The following is a 21,569-nucleotide window of genomic DNA, read 5'->3' on the forward strand; positions in this document are numbered from 1 at the left end:
CTAAAACTGAGTTTTTCTGTCCTTCCATCCCCTTTATGGAAAAAGATGACCCTTTTTCCAGTCTTCTGGAACAACCACTCAAAGCCACCTTGGATTTCCTTTTCTTTCTCCTTTCATATCTAATCAGATACTAAATTCTACTAATTTTTTCCTTTGAAATTTCCCTTAACTCTTTTTCCTCCCATTTCCTACAGTGTCCCTACTTTTCCATTTTGTAGGTAATATCCTTCGCCAGATCTTTATACATACCTGATTTGTAATGACTACTTTCCAACTAGTTTATAAACGGAGCCATCCCCTACATGTTTAGCATTGGGAAGTGCTTGCTGGAATGCTACTTTGTGGGTTAATTACAGCTTAAGTTGAGTTATGCTTAAGTGAAAGAGACATTAATTTAGTATGCTCATCCTTTTAATTAAGGAGAAAAAAGTGGGAAGTAGTTTGGATATTGACCCTGCAGAGAGGAGAATGTTAGAAATAGTGCTGAACCGCTGATAAACTGAAGGTCAGGCTGGTTGTATAGAAGGAAATTAAGAGCAGTTTTGTGTCAGTTAAGCAGATACATTCTGCCATTTCACAAGTTGGTATTTCGAGATACCTGTATTTAAATTAGCCCCTTAATAGACACTTTTATATTTGTTCCACATCCCTAAATGTGCTTACTTTTGACTTGTGCATGATGTAAATACGTACACAGACTACTATTTGATTTTATGGTTATGGTCTTCTGTTTGTCTCTTATGTGTGTATGTCTGTCTTTAGATTATAAACTCCTTGAAGCCAGGAATCATGGCTGGCTCACTCGTGCTGTGTAGTGCCATGCAAGTACTGGTTGGTGACTGCTTTTTTATGCTGGTGGTGATTGATGATGCCTTATTATGTTTGTGTCATTAGGATCAGGATAATACTTTAATTTTAGCTCTTTGGAAAATAAAAGTGATGGCTTAAGGTACTTCAGAATTCCTTCTACTTTGAACTTTTATATGAAGTATTTAGGAAGGAAAACTTAAGCAGTAATGTTTTCTCACTCTCTTCCAGCATTTGCTCTTGCAGAATTAATTGACAATTCATTGTCTGCTACTTCTCGTAACAGTGGTGTTAGAAGCATACAGATCAAATTGGTAAGAAAATAATACTCTAAATCAAATTAGCTTGTGTTTTTATGGAAGTACTTCAGGTTTATTGGAAAAAAATTAAAATACAAACTAAAAGTAGAAATAATTATCTCATGTCTCTTCATTAAAATTTTTTCACTTGGCCCTTTTCCTATGGGTATATGTACACATGTATGTGTGATCATAGTGTACATTTTGTTTGTGATCTTCTATTTTCCCTTAGAAGTGGATTGTAAACATTGCCATATCATGGCTATTCTGCAGTGTAATACACCCCTGATGCTATTTGATTTATTGACTGTAATATAAATTATGTAATCAGTCTGTGGCTGTTGAACATTTAGATTTGTTTCCCTTTGTTTTTGCCATTGTAAGCAGTGCTGGTATCAGGAACACCCTTATAGATCTTCGTACACATCTCTGATTAGTCCTCAAGCTACATTTTGAGAAATGGAATTTCTAGGTTAAAGGATATGAAGAATTCTAAGGCCTTTGGTTCATACAGCTGGAGTGCCTTTTAGAAAGTTGTATTAATATACACTTCTCCAGCAATGTGTGAGTGAGCCCAATGAATCACATTTTTTATATTGAACTTTTCATGTTTTTAATATTGATATGACTTTTCCTGTCTTTTTGAAATTATTTCATAGCATTTTGATGAAACACAAGGAAAACCTGCCGTTGCAGTGATAGATAATGGAAGAGGAATGACCTCTAAACAGCTTAACAACTGGGCCGTGTATAGGTTGTCAAAATTTACAAGGCAAGGTGACTTTGAAAGGTTAGAGAACCTTACTCACTTTTTTTATGGGCAGCTGGGTATTTTAATAAGGAGAAGAACTCTTCTATTTAGTTATATACATTATCAGCATATTTATTTAGAGTTTTTGATAAAATAGTTTTTAAGATCAATACTTAAAAAGTCAAAACTGCATAAATCATATTGTACCCTCCACTGAATGATTCAATCTGCGTTTCATGAGGTGTGTAGGAGTTACGTTAATATGTTGCCTACTGTGGAGTTTTCCCTCTTTTCGTAATAACAAGTTTGAAGAAAGCTGTATAGTGTCTAGAGCAGTAGAATGGTTTTTAAGTGGGCTTTAGAAATCACCTGATACCTCGTGCAAAATGTCCAAGGAACCACATGTAGTTCTCTGGAGCTCACTGTGGCTCTTTCAGGGCTCTGCTTTACAAAACATTCACAGCTGTTAGGGAGTAGAGTCTAGTCAAGAGTTTTGTGTGGAAATAATGTTTGTAGAAAATATCCTGAATGAAAATGTCATAGAGGAAACGAAGTATACTCAAAGCTCTCAGGGATATAAAGATTTAGGTCCTTGAGATAATTGAATTCTACTTAGAGCTGTGACTCACAGTGGGATTGATGTTTAAGCTATGTTTTATAATTTAGGAAACACACTTGGGGAGAATCTGTTAACATTAAGAAGTTAGTATTTATTCATGTCCTGTTTCCTTTGCTCTTTGTTGTGTCAAGGAAAGTCACCCCAATTTAAGGATCTGTCGCAATAGTGTGTAAAATTAATATAGTTAACACATTTGCCTTCTCATTTCTGAGATTTCAGCACTCAGAATTTTCATCAACTTTGTACAGCCTTCCAGTGCCATGATGAGGGGCAGTAAGTGAAAAGCAAGGGCTCTGGGATCATTTGGCTTCATCTGAATTCTAGCTTTATGAGTTGTATGACACTGGTCAAGGTACTTTACTTCTCTTTGTCTCAGTTTATATATCTGTAAAATGGGGATAATACCGCCCAAGGTTTTGTGAAAACCAAATGAGTTAGTGCATGTAAAATCCTTAGAGCCTGGCAAATGATAAGCAGTCAGTAAATACAAGCTATCATAGTAGCTATTTGGGGAAGGCAATGGCAACCCACTCCAGTGCCCTTGCCTGGAAAATCCCATGGACGGAGGAGCCTTGTAGGCTGCAGTCCATGGGGTCGCTAAGAGTCAAGACATGACTGAGCAACTTCCCTTCTACTTTTCATTTTCATGCATTGGAGAAGGAAATGGCAACCCACTCCAGTATTCTTGCCTGGAGATACTCAGGGATGGGGGAGCCTGGTGGGCTGCTGTCTATGGGGTTGCACAGTCAGACACTGAAGCGACTTAGCAGCAGCATGGTAGCTATTCCTTCTCATTCTTAGCCTCAGATTTTTCTCCAGCTGTTCTTCTTCACCATTTTCATGCCACTTCAGGGATTTATAAATGGCCATAAAGAAGACGGTGATCTTTTATAGTCTAAAGATAGAATTAAGCATAAGATAGAAATATTCGGTAGAAATGAAAGGAGGACAGATGGTAGATTGGGGCAAAGGGTCAGAAAAAAGTTAGTTAAATCAAGTGGAAGAGTTGAAAGAAGTGGAGCCTACAGTTTGTTAGAATTTCTTTAGATTTTAGCACAGCACAAACTTTTAAACCTAATTCAAATAGTAGGTAAGTTTTAATTTTTGGAAATCTACCTGTTTCTGGGTCTGATCCTAGCTTTATGGATATTGTTGTTACAGCTGTCATGTACTCATACTGTCTTTGAATCTAGTACCATTGGTCCCTTAACTCAGTCCAGTTTCTGTTAGTGTCCGTTGTAACCCTCCTCCCCCACACTTCTCTAGCTTCTACTCCTATAGAAAAAATGATCAGTTGTTTTACTGCTTCCAGTTTTTTTTTTTTTTTTACTGGATATAAGGATAGGGAATAGGCTATGGAAGAAAAGGAAGGATAGCCTAAAAATACAAAGCAGCTGATGGTCTTGACTATAGTTTTATGTTGTAGTACAGGAAAAACCTAAAGTAAACCAAAAAATATATAAGTACTTCAGTTATTGATAAGAAAATATCAAGTAACATGTTAGAACCTGATGGCTGTCTTCTTTAGGTGAAGTGATTAGAAGAGAAGTGACCCCTTTGAGGTTACATTTCACTTGAGGCTTGAATGATTAGAAAAGAAACACCCAAAGTGAAAATCTGGGGGAAGAGCATTCCAAGTAGGACATCAGCAAAGACAAAGACCCTGAAACTGTGATCACCTTGTTTCATTTGAGAGACAAAAAGAAGACCAATGTGGTTAGAGCATTTTGAAGAGGACAGTAGAGGGGGATGAGTTGAGAGTTCTGTTTTGACAGTTTCATTCACTTTGGTACAACCTTTTCCTCCCTTTTATTTTGAAAAATTTCAGATTAATAAATATGTTGTAAAAACTTCAAATACAAAGCCAGCAATAAGTCAAAAAATCAGTTTTGGTACTCCTGTATCCTTCACCTAGATTTATGTTAACATTTTGCCACATTTGTAGTCTGTTTATGTTTGTATGGATGTACACATGCATGCACACAGAACACACAGTTTCTCTTTCTAAATCATTTGTTAAGTTGTAAACTCGATATTTTATGGCTTAATACTGTACCATGTATTTCCTTCACAGCTATGTTCTCATAAATAGCCATAACATCATTATTACACTCAAGACATTTCTCAGTGATTCAGAATAGCTAATTATAATGTCCATATTCAGATTCCCTTTGCCATGTCTTTCATGTCTCCTTTATTCTATAATTCCCCATATTTGTCTTTCATGAAGCCTTTTTTTTTTTTTTCTAAATAGAGTTCAGGCTAGTTGTAGAACAGTTTACCTGCTATATCTGAGGGTTTCCTGAACACTATTCTTTCCCTCAACATTTTATAAATATTTTCAAACATACAGAAAAGTTGAAATGCTGTAGTCAATACGCAACATATTCATACTAAGCTTCTACCATTGACAGTTGCTTTACCACGTCTTTTTTTATTCCACTAACCTTTCAGTTTAGTTCAGTCTCTCAGCTGTGTCTGACTCTGCAAGCCCATGGACTGCAGCATGCCATGCTTTCCTGTCCATGATCAACTCCTGGAGCTTGCTCAAACTCATGTCCATTGTCAGTGATACCATCCAACCATCTCATCCTCTGTTGTCCCCTTCTCCTCCCAGCTTGTCTTTCCCAGCATCAGGGTCTTTTCCAGTGAGTCAGTTCTTTGGATCAGGTGGCCAAAGTATTGAAGTTTCAGCTTCAGCTTTAGCACTTCCAATGAATATTCAGGACTGCTTTCCTTTAGGATGAACTGGTTGGATCTCCTTTGCAGTCCAAGGGACTCTCAAGAGTCTTCTCCAACACCACAGTTCAAAAGCATCAATTCTTCGGCACTCAGCTTTCTTTATAGTCCAACTTTCACATCCATACGCGACTACTGAAAAATCCATAGCTTTAACTAGACGGGCCTTTGTTGGCAAAGTCATGTCTCTGCTTTTTAATATGCTGTCTAGGTTGGTCATAACTTTTCTTCCAAGGAGTAAGTGTCTTTTAATTTCATGGCTGCAGTCACCATCTGCAGTGATTTTGGAGCCCCCCAAAATAAAGTGTTTCACTGTTTCCCCATCTATCTGCCATGAAGTGATGGGACCAGATGCCATGATCTTCGTTTTCTGAATGTTGAGCTTTAAGCCAGCTCTTTCACTCTTCTCTTTCACTTTGATCAAGAGGCTTTTTAGTTCTTCTTTGCTTTCTGCCATAAGGGTGGGGTCATCTGCATATCTGAGGTTATTGATCTTTCTCCCAGCAGTCTTGATTCTAGCTTGTGCTTCATCCAGCCCAGCATTTATCATGATACACTCTGCATAAAAGTTAAATAAGCAGGGTGACAATATACAGCCTTGATGTACTCCTTTCCCGATTTGGAACCCGTCTATTGTTCCATGTCCAGTTCTAACTGTTGATTCCTGACCTGCATACAGATTTCTCAGGAGGCAAGTCAGGTGGTCTGGTATTCCCATCTCTTTCAGAGTTTTCAACAGTTTATTGTGATCCACACAAAGGCTTTGGCATAGTCAATAAAGCAGAAACAGATGTTTTTCTGGAACTCTTGCTTTTTCAATGATCCAGCAAATGTTGGCAATTTGATCTCTGGTTCCTCTGCCTTTTCTAAAACCAGCTTGAACATCTGGAAGTTCACGGTTCACGTATTGCTGAAGCCTGGCTTGGAGAATTTTGAGGATTACTTTGCTAGCGTGTGAGATGGGTGCAATTGTGTGGTAGTTTGAGCATTCTTTGGCATTGCCTTTCTTTGGGATTGGAATGAAAACTGACCTTTTCCAGTCCTGTGGCCACTGCTGAATTTGTTGAATTTGCTGGCTAACCTTTAGGTCATTTAAAAAAAAATCCGACAGACTTTAAAACTTTTTAAAAATTACTAAATTATTTTTGGCTGTGCTGGGTGTTTGTTGCTATGTGTGGGCTTTCTCTAGGTGTGAGAGCAGTGGCTCTAGGTACACAGACTGCAGTAGTTGCAGTGAGGGGCCCTCAGTAGTTGCATGAGGGGGCCTCAGCAGTTGCAGTGAGGGGGCCTCAGCAGTTGCAGTGAGGGGGCCTCAGTAGTTGCAGTGAGGGGGCCTCAGTAGTTGCATGAGGGGCCTCAGTAGTTGCAGTGAGGGGGCCTCAGTAGTTGCAGCAGATGGCCCCATGGTTGTGGCACATGGGCTTATTTGCTCCACAGCATGTGGAACCGTCCCAGAGCAACGATCAAACTTGTGTCCCCTTCTTTGACAGATGGGTTCTCATCCACTAACAACCAGGGAAGTCCAGGTCAACTTATTTTTTGGTTCAGTTCAAAGTAAATTACAGATACTGGTAAACTTTCTCCTGCTGCGTCAAGTATTGATATCATTATGTAGAATTCAATTTTTTCTTCTGAAGTAAAATTTACCTTGAAATGCTCCCATCTGTCTTAAGTATATCTTCATTAAATGCATTTATTTTTATGGTCATATAATTCATACCAAAGTTGTGCAGCCATCACAACTAATTCTGAACACTTTCATTACTCCAAAAGAAACCCTGTACCCATTTATGGTCAACCCTGCCTCTCATTGCAATCACTGATATACTTTGAATAGTTGTTAATCTACTAATCTACTAATCTACACAAGTGGTTCACTTGTGTTTCTTAGGGATTTCAATTAACATTTTAAACAGTTCACTTTGGATAAATGCCAGTTGAATATCAATAATGCACAAAAACTGTTTCTGTATAACTTCATTCCCCTCTCCTTTGTATTATTATTTTCATATAAATGACATTATTATGCATTATAACCCTGTCAGTACAGTTTTATAGTTAATGCTTTAAACAGCTGTTTTTTAAATCAGGTTGGCGGAGAGTTGTAAAAAATACACTGTCCTTTTCTATTTATATAGTTACCTCTACTTTATTCTTTTTTTTCTTGTATTCAGATTACTTTCTGAAGTCTTCTCAGTTTGTTCAGCAGACTCCTCTTTAGTAGCTGTTTCATAGCAGATGTGCTCATGACACATTCCCTCAGGTTTTACCTGTCAGTGTCTTAATTTCTCCTTCAGCTTTGAAGGCTACTTGTGCTGAAAAAAGAATTCTTGGTTTACAATCTTTTCCTGGCAATACTTGGAATATGGTACCCTATTGCCTTCTGATTGCTTAGTTTCTGATGAGCAGTCAGCTTTCAGTCTTGAGTATCCCTGTATGTGATTAGTCACCTCTCTCTTTCACTTTCAGAGTTCTCTTTTTTCCCTCTGGCTTTTGGTACTTTGTGGTATGTCTGGTTTTTAAGTTCATTATATTTGGTGTTTGTTGAACTTCTTGGAGGTCTAGATGAAGATTTTCATCAAATTGGGGAAGTTTTTGGCCATTACTCAAATATTCTTCCTCTCCTGTTCTTATGTGGTTCATCTTTGTTTCATTTCTCAGACTAAATAATTTTAACCAACCTGTCTTTAAGCTCACTGATTCTTCTGCCTGTTCATATCTGTTCATGAGTCATCTATTGAAATTTCTTTTGAGTTTTTCTTTTTTTTTAATTCCAGAATTCGTTTGGTTCTTTGTAGTTTCTATTTCTACTGATAGTCTGTATTTGGTGAAATACTGTTTTTGTAGGTTTTTTTTTTTACTTCATTAGAAATAATTTATTAGTTCACTGAATGTATTTAAAATAGCTGATTTATTTTTTAAAATTAAAAAAATTGAAATATAGTTGATTTACAATGCTGTGTTAATTTCTACTATATAGCAAAGTGATTCATTTGTACATATATATGTATATTCTTTTTAAAAAATAATTATTTTCCATTATGGTTTATCAGAGAATACTGAATATAGTTCCCTGTGCTCTACAGTAGGACCTTGTTTATCCATCTTACATATACTGGTTTGCATCTGCTAACTGCAGACTCCCGCTCCATCCCTCTCCCACTCTCCACCCTTGGCAATTACAAGTCGGTGCTCTATGTCTCTGAGCCTGTTCTGTTTCATAAATGTTCATTTGTGTCATATATTAGATTCCACATATCGGTGATATCATATAGTATTTGTCTTTCTCTTTTCTGACTTCAGTTAGTGTGATAATCTCTAGGTCCGTTCATTTTGTTGCACATGGCATTGTTTCATTCTTTTTATGTCTGGGTAGTATTCCACTGCATATATGTACCACACCTTTGTCATCCATTCATCAGTGGGTATTTAGGTTGTTTCTGTGTCTTGGCTATTCTTAGCAGTGCTGCTGTGAACATAGGGGTGCATGTATATTTTTGTCCAGATTTATGCTCAGGAGTAGGATTGCCAGGTCATATGGCAACTCTGTTTTCTTGAGAAAGTTCCATCATGTTTTCCATAGTGACTGCACTAAGTGACATTCCCACCTAGCATTTGTTATAAAATAGCTGACTTAAATCTTAGTCTGGTAAGTCTAGTTAAGGCCTGGGCTTTCTCTGTGACAGTTTCTACTGAGAGCTGTTTTTCCTGTGTTTAGGCCAGACTTTAATATTTCTTGACGTGGCACATAGCTTTCTGTTTAGAACAGGACATTTTAAATAATGTAGTGTGGCAGATCTGAAAATCAAATTTATCTCCCTTCCCAGGGTTTATTGGAACTTCTCTGTAGCTCAAACGGTAAAGAATCTGCCTGCAATGTGGGAGACTTGGGTTCAGTTCTTGGGTCAGGAAGATCCCCTGGAGAAGGGAATGGCAAGCTACTCCAGTATTCTTGCCTGGAGAATCTCATGGACAGGGAGGCCTGACGGGCTACAGTCTGTGGGGTTGCAAAGAGTCAGACAGGACTGAGTGACTAACACGCACGCACACCCACGACTTATTGTTCCTTTTGTCTTTTTGTTGTTTGTGTAGTGACTTCCCTAGACTAATTCGGTAAAACCTATATTCTTTATATTGTGTTGCCTCTGAAGTCTGTGCTCAGTTAATCTAATGGTCAGTTGATGATCAGACGTTTTTCTTAAGTGCCTGGAACCACTGAGTCTTCTAGCTCTTCCCAAGGGGTTCTGTGTGCACATGGGCTATGTTTTTAATGTTCCTATAGGAAAGTGACTGCTCTGGCTTAGCCTGTAACTCTTGCTTGCACTGAATATCAAAGTCAGCCAGAAATGAGAGATTAGGGCTTTCTCAGTACTTTTCTTGAGTATGAATACAGTCCTGAACAGGAGTGTGATCTTCTTGATTCTCGTGAATGTGTTGGAGCTTTTCAAAACCACAATGGACCTCCCATTCCCCAGCTTTTCCTTCTAAGTTTTGGGCCAGATTTGTGTTTTTTTCCAACTGTTTTCATTGCCTCAGTCAGCTGTGATGATAAACATCTGCCACTGATTGTTTCTGACAAATGACCCAGGGAAAATGCTTTTCACACTGAGCAAGTTCTGAGTTAGGTCAGATAAAGACAAACCCTGCAAGTGGAGGTTTCTAGGGAACTGTCAGATCCAATAATGGCAGTTCTATGGGGAAGGAACTTCTGAGAAACTCCAGCAACTCCTAGGCTGTCAGTTTCCACCGTGACTGCAAGACTGTTGGCTTTCAAGGCTTCTGTAGAGCTGGTGAGAGGGGAATGGGATAGGGTATGTGAAAACGTACCAGAGCTAGCAGTTTTCACCAAAGACTCATCGATGTATCTTAAATAACCCCTCCTTGGATTATTGGTAAGACGTTAATATTTGGAGTTTTGAAAAAGTTGATTTTGACAATTTTTGGGGGTATTGTTTTTGCTTTTAACAAAGTGGATTTTCATAGATTCTTTATATGCCACTCTGGAAGTGATCATTCAATTAACTGGGTTTTGATGAGTGTGTAGTACACTTGTGTAATCCAAACCCCTAAGATATAGAACAGTACCTGGATATAGGAAATTTGCTCATGAATGAGGCACTGTTACAGTCATTGCCTTATAAGTGAAGTTAGATACCTAAGGACATTGTTGTATTATTGTTTTTTCATTTAATCTATTTTGTGGAAGAAAGAAAGGTGACGTTAGTTAGGTCACTGGGTGGCCATAATTCTGGTATGTGTTGGATCAGTGCTACTTTCTGCACCGTCAGCTTGCTCAGTAATTGAAACGCTCTCAACTCAGTCAGCCATTTTTGGGAAAAAATGGCATGCCACATGGCTCACTTCCCATGCCATTTTTAGGTTGTAGAAATGGACTTCTGACAGGATTTTCTCTTATTTTTCCTAAAGAAAAAGCTCCTTTGTCTTCAGTATTTTTCTGCGATGAAGATGATCTTTCAAGTAGATATTTGTATTTACTTGAATTTAGAGAATGAGAATGTAACATGTAGCCACCATACTTTGATTTGGTTATTTCCATTGTGTCTCACAGGTACATTCCAGAGCTCAGTTAGGGATATGTGGCCATTTGTCACTTTTGTTGAAGATGAAGCTGCCTTCATTGAACCTGATTTTTTTTTCCTTCTGGTAGATTTGAGATAGTGAGATATAAATATACATACATATAGTCACTACCATATTTCCTGCCAATCACTTGTATTGTTTTTAGTTTCTTTTTACTGATTTGATCTCTTCTATTCCTTTGTCTTACTTTCTACAATTTTTATGACGTGGTTTCATAAAGATTTTGCTTCTCTTTCCTAACAAATACTTATGTTTCACAAAGATAATGTGACCTCTTACATTGAATCAAGAATAAGAGTGAGATATTTTCTGAGATTCTTTTAGACTGTGATATAAATTTATTTTGAAGGAGGCAACTTAACTACTTCTGTGATGCAAAATTGTTTCTTAATGTCTTGAATTATATTTATGCTTGTATTTCTCTTCATGAAGGGAGATTTATATTTCCCTTGAGTGTGGGCATAGGAATTTTCTGGACTTGTATTTACACAAGTCTAAAACTTACTGGAAATTACTATTTTTGGCCTTATTTGTTATAAAAGGGTTTTTGCTTAGATTGGGCTTTCATGAATGGAAAAGGAAACTTACTGCCTTGTCATTATGAATGTCGATTCCTAATCAGTAAACAGAGTTCCTTAGTTTTGAATCAGATTAAGTATGTATACATTGTTTTATCTCTGAGTTGCCCCATCCCAAACTTTTGATATACTTTCCCATATGTGTTTTAAGGAGAATGTTTAGGGGAGGGTATTTTCAGCTTATTGGCTAGAAGTATTATTACAGTAATTAAAGTCTTTGAACCTATTTAACTGTTTTTTTAATAGACATGTTCATAGAATTTAATTAGCTATAATTCTTGATTTATGATACAATTCAAGACATGGAGTTTTAAAGTTTTAAAGTTTATTTATTGAAAAATTTAATAAGCTGAATAACCAGAATTTGCCCCCTATCTGATAAGTAGAATATTTCCCGTGACTGACTTCTGTGTCCTCCTCGCTTATTCTACCTATTCCCCCACCAAAGATAACACATATTTTTCATTGTTTTTGTTTCTTTTTTTATTAATAAAATGTATGTATCTAATTTTGCTTGTTTTTGATAATATAAAATGTAATCATACTGTATGTTGACCTACAAGGGACTTGCATTTTCATTTAGTATTCGATTACTAAAGATTTCTTACCTGTGTGGGTCTGTAGTTCATTCATTTTCATAACTGTGTAATCTTTGTGTACACCAAAAAGAAATCTCATTCTGTTTATCCAGTCTCCAGTCAGTAGGCTTTTGACTTTCTCCCCCAATTCTTAGCAGTTGCTGGTAGGATTATTTTATGCATGCAGTGTGTGGAGTGTTCTGTTATGTATGTTTCCTGGTCCAGATCTACATAAGCTGTTAGGTGAATACCTAGGAGGGAATTTGTAGGTTATAAAATGAATGTTCCAGCTTACAAAGTAGTGGTGAATTATTTTCCAAAGTGATAAATTATAATTTATACTTTAAACCACTTAATAAAAGTTTGATAAAACTCCCTTGGGAAACCATTGGGGTCTGGTATGTTTTTTGTGGGAGGAATTTTTAGCTATTGCTTTGATTTCTTTATAGGGTTGTAAGCATATTTTGGCTTTCCATTATTGATTTAGTGTTGGTGCCTTCTGTTTTTATTAGAAATTACTCCATTTCATTAAATTTTCAATTTCATTGGCATATAGTTACTGGTAATGTTGTAAGAGCCAGTGTTTGGTTTGTTTTCTGTTTTCAGATTCTTCAATTTTTGCTCTTTATCATATATGCCCTTCTTACTTTGGGTTTACATGCTTTTTTTGGTAGTATCTTGATGTAGAATCTTAAGAGTTTTTAATTTCACTTTCATTGATTTTAGTGTAACTTTTGTTTTCTTTGCTGCTACCTTTTTTGATCCATGGATCTTTTTTGGAATGTGTTGTTCAATTTCCAAATGTTCCCAATAGATTTTCTTGCCTTTCTAGCTTGATTTATAGTCAGAAAACATGTTCTATATTGTTTCAGTTCTTTTAAATTTGTTGAGATTTGTTTTATAATGTAGGATATGATCTATATTTTGGTGAATTTTCTGTGTCCCTGAAAAGAATGTATATTTTGCTGTTGTTGGGAGTCGTGTTCTGTAAGTTTCAATCAGATTCCATCAGTGAATGATATCGTTCAGTTCTTTCTTTTCCTTGTTGACTTTCTGTGTAGCAGTGACTTAGGGGTATTGAAGAACTCCACTTATTTGCAGGTTTGTGGTTCTTCTCTTTTCAGTTTTCACAGTTTTTGCTCTGTGTATCTTTAACTTGTGTTGTTTTGTGTATGCACAGTTAGGATCGTTAGAACTTTTCTGTGAACTGACCTGTCATCATTTTATAATGCTGCTGTATGCTGTGCTTAGTCACCAGTTGTGTCCTACTCTTTGTGACTCCATGGTCTGTAGCCCACCAGGACCTCTGTCCATGGGGATTCTCCAGGCAGGAATACTGGAGTGGGTTGCCATACCTCTCCTCCATAATGCTGCTCTGTCCCTGGAATTTCTAGCTCTGAAGTGTATTTTATGTGCCACTGTAGTCATTCCAGCTTTCTTTTGGTTCATGTTTGGGATATCTTTTCATATCTATTTTCTTTTAAAATACCTATATCATTATGTTTGTAATGAGTTTTTTATAGACAAAATATGGTCGGGTCATTTTTAAATTCAGTCTGCCAGTTTACTGTAATTATTGATACATTAGGACTCAGATATGTCCTGTTTTAACTTTTCTGTTTGTTCCCTTTGTTTTGCATTTGTCTTTTCTGGGCCTTTTTGTGGTTTACTTGAACTTATTTTACTATACCATTTTCTTTATCGTGTTTTTGAATATATCCTTTATTTTTTATGATTTCTCCAGGGAATACTGGGCATTGGCCACTTAAAGTGAATTATAGAAATTTCACCAAATTATTTAGGTATTTTAACTCTCTCCCATTGATTATTTAGTTTTAAGTGTTACCACTACACACATTGAGAACTACATCACACAGTGTTATTTTTATTTCAGCAGCCTAAACGTAATTTTAAAATCTCAAGCAGAGAAGAGTAGTCTGTTTTCTTTACCTGCATATTTGTTTCATTGCTCGTCCTTCATTTCCTGGTGCTGCTCTCATTGTGTGTGTATGAAAGTTGCTCAGTTGTGTATGACTCTTTACGACTCCATGGACTATACAGTCCTTGGAATTCTCCAGGCCAGAATACTGGAGTGGGTAGCTGTTTCCTTCTCCAGCTGTTTTATTTACTTTGTCTAATATTCATATATCTCCTACAGCTTCATTCTCATTAGTATTAAACTGACAACTCTTTCTCCAACCTTTTAATCTGTCTCTTTATATTTAAAGAATTTCTTTGAGGCAGCATTTAGTTGTATATTGAAATTTAATGATCTCTGCCCTTTAATGGAGATGCTTAGACCAACTGGGCTTTCCTGGTGGCTCGGTAAAGAATCTGCCTGCAATGCAGGAGACCTGGGTTTGAACCCTGGCTTGGGAGGATCCCCTGGAGAAGGGAAAGGCCACCCATTCCAGTATTCTGGCCTGGAGAATTCCATAGACTCTATAGTCCACAGGGTGCAAACAGTTGGACACGACTGAGCAACTTTCACTTTCTTTAGACCAATTACATTTAATGTGATTATCAGTATGCTTGGTTACCATCTTTGTTATTTATCTTCCCCACCCCCTATTTCCCTTTTTTCTGCCTTATTTCGAATTGAGTATATGTGTATGTGTGTCTCTATTATTTCCTTAATTGATTTATTAGCTGTTATTCTGTTGTTTTCCTGGTAATTAGGATTCATAGTATACATCTTTAATTTATCACAGTTCTGCTCTCTTAGCAGATTTTGGTTACACAATACAGTGTTATTGGCTGTACATATGACGTTATATCATTAGCTCCTTGGGCCTTATTCATCTTCCTGCTGAAATTTTGTACTCTTACCAGCCTCTATTTCCCACACTCCCCAGTCTCTGTCAACCACTTTTCTGCTCTGTTTCTGTGAGTGTCTTTTTAACAGTCATTTTCTTAAAAATGTGGTAAAAATACAGCATTACATTAAAGTGTATTATTCAGTGACGTTAATTATATTCAGTGTTTTGCAACGATAACATATTTTCAAAATTTTTTGTGTTCCCCAAACTGAAACTCTGTACCCATTAAACAGTAACTCTATATTCTCTACCCATCCAGCTGCTGATAACCACAGTTCTACTTTCTGTCTCAGTGAATTTGCCTGTTCTTGGTACCACATTTAAGAGGAATCAAACACTATTTATCATTTTGTTTATTTCATTTTGTTATTTGGCTTATTTCACTTAGCATAATTTTTTTGCGGTTCACCCATGTTGTAGCTTATATCAGAACTTCATCCCTTTTTATGGCTGAATTATGTAGCTGTACTACCTCTTTGCATTCATAGGTTAAAGGACAGTTGTCTTGTTTTTACCTTTCTTTGCATATTGTGAATAGTGTTGCTGTAAACATTCATATACAAGCATCAGTTTGAGTCCGTGAGTCAGTTTATGTTATCCACATATTTACCATTTCTGGTAGTCTTCATTCCTTTGTTGAAATTCACAGTATAATTTTCATTTCTGAAGGTCTTTCAACAGTTTTTGTAATTCAAGATTGCTGTCAGTAAGTTTTTTCAGCTTTTGAATATCTGATAAAGTCTGGATCTCTCCTTACTCCTTTCCCCTTTTAAAGAAATTTTCATTGCGTATAGAATTTTAGGTTGACTCTGGTAAAGAATCTGCCTGCAATGTGGGAGACCTGGGTTCGAGCCCTGGGTTGGGAAGATCCCCTGGAGAGGGGAAAGGCTACTCATTCCAGTATTTTGGCCTGGAAGATTCCATGAACTGTATAGTTCATAGGGTCGCAAAGAGTTGGACATGACTGAGCAAGTTTCACTTTCGCTTTCTAAAAAATTTCAGTGGGTTGGAAATGCCATTCCCATTTTCTACTGACTTGCGTATTTTACAATGAAAAGTCTATTGTCATTCTTTGTTTCTCAGACTATATCTTGTCTGTTTTCTCTCTCTTTAAGATGTTCTTTTTATTGTTGATGTTATATACATTGTGTGTGTGTGTTGGAGCACTGTAAATGTGCATACATGTTGTGTGGTTTATTTGTATATTGTGTGGAGTGTTTGTATATATGCATGCTTTTTTGTGGGGGGCAGGTTTATGTTTTGTTATGTGGAGATTGAGTTTGTGTATGGCAGTTGCTTTGTATTTTGTGAACGGAGCTATTGTTTGTGTGCTTTGTTTTGTAGGTCTAGTATTACATTGTTTGACCTGGTCATTGTTGTCTTTATTTTGAAAATTGATACATAGGTGAAAACTTTTTATACCAATTAAAATATTTTTATCCCATTATTTCTGTTTTTTTTAATTAGTTGCAACTTTTTGTTGTTGCTTTTGAAAACACCGTTCTACATTTTTTCTCTTAATATTTTAGAACTTATATGTTTATTTTCCTAGTTGTCTTTGAAATTTAAAAATGCATATTTATCTTCAGGAATCTCACTTCTCCCATATTAAAGAATTTAGAGTACTTTATCTCTAATCACTTCCTTCCCAAAGTTTTCAGTTCAGTTCAGTCACTCAGTCATGTCTGACTCTGCGACCCCATGGGCTGCAGCATGCCAGGCCTCCTTGTCCATCACCAAGTCCTGGAGCTTGCTCAAACTCATGTCCCTTGAGTCGGTAATGCCATCCAACCACCTCATCTTTTGTCATCCCCTTCTCCTTCCACCTTCAGTCTTTCCCAGCATCAGGGTCTTTTCAAATGAGTCAGTTCTTCGCATCAGGTGGCCAAAGGATTGGACTTTCAGCTTCAGCATCAGTCCTTCCAATGAACATCCAGGACTAATTTCCTTTAGGATGGACTGGTTGGATCTCTTTGCAGTCCAAAGGACTCTTCAAGAGTCTTCTCCAACACCACAGTTCAAAAGCATCAGTTCTTCGGTGCTCAGCTTTCTTTATTTATAGTCCAAACTCTCACATCCATACATGACTACTGGAACAACCATAGCTTTGACTAGATGGGCCTTTGTTGGCAAAGTAATGTCTCTGTTTTTTAATATGCTGTCTAGGTTGGTCGTAACTTTTCTTCCAAGGAGCAAGTATCTTTTAATTTCATGCTTCAGTCACCATCTGCAGTGATTTTGGAGCCCGCCAAAATAAAATGTCTCACTGTTACCATTGCTTCCCATCTATTTGCCATGAAGTGATGAGACCAGATGCCATGATCTTACTTTTCTGAATGTTGAGTTTTAACCCAACTTTTTCACTCTTCTCTTTCACTTTCATCAAGAGGCTCTTTAGTTCTTCTTCACTTTCTGCCATAAGGGTGGTGTCCTCTGCATATCTGAGGTTACTGATATTTCTCCCAGTAATCTTGATTCCAGGTTGTGCTTCATCCAGCCCAGGATTTATCATGATGTACTCTGCATATAAGTTAAATAAGCAGGATGACAATATACCTTGATGTACTCCTTTCCCGACTTGGAACCAGTCTGTTGTTCCATGTCCAGTTCTAACTGCTGCTTCTTGACCTGCATACAGATTTCTCACGAGGCAGGTCAGGTGGTCTGGTATTCCCATCTCTTTCATAATTGTCCACAGTTTGTTGTGATCCACCCAGTCAAAAGCTTTGGTAGAGTCAGTAAAGCAGAAGTAGATGTTTTTCTGGATATTTATTTTGTGACTATGCTTGTGTTTATTGCTGCACATGGGCTTTCTGTAGTTTCAGCAAGTGGGGGCCACTCTAGTTGGGATGCGTGGGCTTCTCCTTGCATTGGTCTCTTTCGTTGCAGAGCACGGGTTCTAGGGCATGTGGGCTTCCGTAGTTGAGGCACACGGTCCTAGTTGCTCTGTGGCATGTGGAGTCCTCCTGGACTACAGATCAAACCTGTGTCCCCCGTACTGGCAGGTAGACTCTCAACCACTGGACCACAAGGGAGGTTCCCAGAGTTACACTGCTGTTGTATAGTATTTCAAGTCTGACTTGGAATTCCCCAAATTACATACAACATTTTTTCTAACAAAGAATTTAAAAATTTTAACATATATTTAAAAAATTAACCTGTGTACTGATAATATTATTCCCATGTGAGTCAGATTGTGCTTGTAGGAACATTGCTTTAGAGCAATCTCTTAATGGTAAATTCCCTTGGTTTTTGTCTGGTTTTTGGTTTCGCCCTAGTTCACAGTTCTATACTGACATTTTTCTCTTGGCCCTTTGGAGATAATATTCCACCGTCTTATATTTTTGCTGTCAAAACCTGCGAAGCCATTTATCTTCTCAGTGTATTTTCTAGTTATTCTGTTTTGTTTTTAGTATTCACTGTGAAGTGGATTTTTTTTATGTTTACTGTTTGGGCTCTTCTGGTCTGAATCTGTGGATCTGTGCCTTTTAGTGATTTGAGAATATTTGCAGCTATTATTCATTCTCTCCTCTCTTTCTTGAACTGCATTTAAACTTGTGTAAGATATTATCTTTTAGTTACTTGTTCTTAGTCCCACTTGATACTTTTCATTCTTTTTTTTTTTTTTTCCTGTTGTGTATCTGTTCTTTCCAGCTGTGCACTGTTCTCTGGCGTTTCCACTTGGTGTTGTGGTTCCAGCCTCACCCCAGTTTTGTGGGTGTCTTATATTGGGAAACTGTGTCCCTGGAGATCTTCCCTGTATTCAAGAGACCAGGGGTGTCTGCTCTCCACGGTGGTGGTACGCTGCAATAAGAGGCTGAGTCTCAGCTCTTCATTTGTCATAATCCATTGGAAATGAGAGGGCTTCTCTGGTGGCTCAGACAGTAAAGAATCTGCCTGCAGTACGAGAGACCTGGGTTTGATCCCTGGGTTGGGAAGATTCCCTGGAGGAGGGCATGGCAACCCACTCCAGTATTCTTGCCTGGAGAATTCCAGGGACAGAGGAGCCTGGTGGGCTACAGTCCATGGGGTCACAGAGAATCAGACATGACAGAGCAGAAGCACATGGAAATGAGAATCTCTTTGTTGTAATTCCCACTAGTCATGAGACAGCATTTTAATGAGTTTTGAATGAGTAAAGGATTTTGAAGGGAAGACTGTAGAGTTACAGATATTTGAAATTTTCTAACTTGAGGGGGTGAGCCCAAGAATTTGCATTTCTTAGAGTTTCCAGGTTTGCTGATGCAGCTGGCCTGGGTAACAAACTTGGAGAGCCTTTGGACTAGATGCTGTTTTGGCTTTTGGCTCTGATTCTTTTACATTTGAATAGGGGTATTATCTGGCTTGGGGATCATTTTATTAACTCTTAATAAAACTGCTATAACAGTTTTCATTAGCACCTAAGTCGTTTGTTTAATAACACTGCATTAATGTAATGTTTTATTTTAGTGATCACTCAGGATATGTTCGACCACTGCCAGTACCTCGCAGTTTAAATAGTGATATTTCCTATTTTGGTGTTGGGGGCAAGCAGGCTGTTTTCTTTGTTGGACAGTCAGCCAGAGTAAGTAAAAAAGATTTCTTAAAAGTGAAAGTTGGTCAAAATATTTTGAAGTTGACTGTCTAATTATTCATTTTCAATTTTGTGAATTTAAAAGGTAATCTTTTTAATATTTAACAGATGATAAGTAAGCCTGCAGACTCCCAGGATGTTCATGAACTTTTACTTTCTAAAGAAGATTTTGAGAAGAAGGAGAAAAATAAAGAGGCAATATATAGCGGATTTATTAGAAACAGAAAGGTACAGTACATTTAACTCATTAAGTGTAAATTTATACCTTGGATGGATGATGGGACAAGAACATTTTTTTTTTCAGTTTCTAAGATATTTATGTTATTTTAAAAACTTGAAAATATGGAATTTTCAAATTAAATTTTTATTTTAATTTTGTGAATAGCAAAAGTGATCAGTAGTGTAATTTCTTAGGCTGAAGTTTTTAGAAAATAGCTTTTCCCATAAAGCCAAGTCAGCTTCCTGGAAATTGTTCATAAGATTATAAACTGTTTCCTTGCCCTGAGTTTGAGTTTTTAAGTATTTGTTGTATAATAATCACAGAAGTAGAATACAAAACAGTGATTAAATTTGCATTCAAACTCTCATTTTAATAAGTGGAATGTTAATAAATTTGAATCATGGTGAGCACATGGTATTTGTTGTATTACTCATTCAACTTTGAAACATTTTAAAATTTAAAGGTAAAAATTTAAAAAAATTTTTGATTCTAAAGTAAATTGTAAAAATTTTTATAAAGAAAATAAAAATAGTCTCAAATGCCAGATAGAAGTCCTTATGATATATTTAGTTGAATTTTCTCCTAGTCTAAGTTTATAAGGAATTGGAACTTATAAATGCTTATGGTGTTTATTACAAAGTCACTTTTCCTAATAGTTCAGTGTGTATCTTTATCCTTGTAAGCTTTTATGTGTACAGCAACTTACATAGTACATATATGCATACATATGCATGCAATTTTTAATATACAGACTCATAGTAAAATAAAAACAGAAGTTTTAAATTCTTATCCTCAAACACATCCTTCCCTCCCCCCACAAACTATAGATATTCTCTGAACTTGGCCTGGGGCCCAGGATGGTTTTACCCCCTTTTAAACACAGTGCCAGAGAGATGTTATGGGGAGGGAGATGGGAGGGGGGTTCATGTTTGGGAACGCATGTACACCCGTGGTGGATTCATGTCAATGTATGGCAAAACCAATACAGTATTGTAAAGTAAAATAAAGTAAAAAGAAAAAAAAAAACAAACTACAGTGCCTTTGGGCTAAGTCAGCTGGGTTCAGGCTGTATCCTAGTTTTAATGAATGTGGACCGGCTGGGCATTGGTCCTGACCAAGTTAAGTGGTAGGTACTCCAAGCAAGGACTCATTCCACTTTAGGGTAAATGTTCTCAATTTGGGAGGTATTTTTAAATTCAGTATTTTCCTTTTCCCTTTTCTTTACGATTCTACAATTGGTTTAGCATTATGGTGTAGGATTCTCCTTTTTGTAAGCCAGTTTAGCAATCTCCGTAAAAGGCTCTCTGTCCTTACAGCTTTGTCACACACTCAGCTGATTTGTATTTGGTGATTTTCCTCCAAAAGATTTTTGAAGGTTGTATTTGAAATTATCCAAGTGAATGTTAAAGGTTGATGTAAACTTTGTTTGTTAACTACATTTGAGGTGCATGTAATCTTATGTACTTATGTTCACTCTTATAGCCGTCTGATTCTAGTCACATTACAAATGATGATGAAAGATTTCTACATCATCTTATCACAGAGGAGAAGGAAAAAGATAGCTTTACTGCTGTGGTTATCACAGGGGTACAACCAGAACACATACAGTACTTGAAAAATTATTTCCATCTTTGGACCAGACAGTTAACGTAAGTGTTTACATTTGATCCAGGACATGTTTTTTCTTATCATTTTTTTAAGATAGAAAATATTACAGGTACATTGAAACGTCTTGGCTGTCTGCTTTGATCCTATCCCATTTCTTCCCTCAGCATAGGAACCATTACGCTGATGTTAGCTGTTAAAATGGTTCTCTATTCTGTAAATATTTACTGGTCACTTGGCTTCCCCAGGGGCTCAGTGGTTAAGAATCTGCCTGACTGTGATGCAGGAGCCACAGGAGATGCAGGTTCGATCCCTGGGTCAAGAAGATCCTCTGGAGAAGGGAATGGCAACCCACTCCAGTATCTTGCCTGGAGAAGCAT

The 21,569-nt window shown here is 37.1% G+C and overlaps 1 protein-coding gene across 2 annotated transcripts in view; it reads left to right on the forward strand.

Annotated features, from left to right (window-relative positions):
- Positions 1-21,569, forward strand: part of SMCHD1 (structural maintenance of chromosomes flexible hinge domain containing 1) — a 123,947-nt gene that overhangs the window by 15,587 nt on the left and 86,791 nt on the right. Inside the window, exons 1-6 of one of the 2 annotated variants that reach the window (XM_018039573.1) lie at positions 657-949; positions 1,039-1,121; positions 1,766-1,896; positions 19,241-19,355; positions 19,473-19,592; positions 21,067-21,233. In XM_018039573.1, the coding sequence (XP_017895062.1) occupies positions 1,823-1,896; positions 19,241-19,355; positions 19,473-19,592; positions 21,067-21,233 (476 nt within the window). In that variant the 5' untranslated portion in view covers positions 657-949; positions 1,039-1,121; positions 1,766-1,822. Of the gene's footprint in view, positions 1-656; positions 950-1,038; positions 1,122-1,765; positions 1,897-19,240; positions 19,356-19,472; positions 19,593-21,066; positions 21,234-21,569 lie in introns of those variants that run through there. The other variant, XM_013974279.2, reaches the window with a different exon arrangement.

The sequence above is a fragment of the Capra hircus genome, chromosome 24, assembly GCF_001704415.2.
Source record: "Capra hircus breed San Clemente chromosome 24, ASM170441v1, whole genome shotgun sequence".
Classification (NCBI taxonomy): Eukaryota; Metazoa; Chordata; class Mammalia; order Artiodactyla; family Bovidae; genus Capra; species Capra hircus.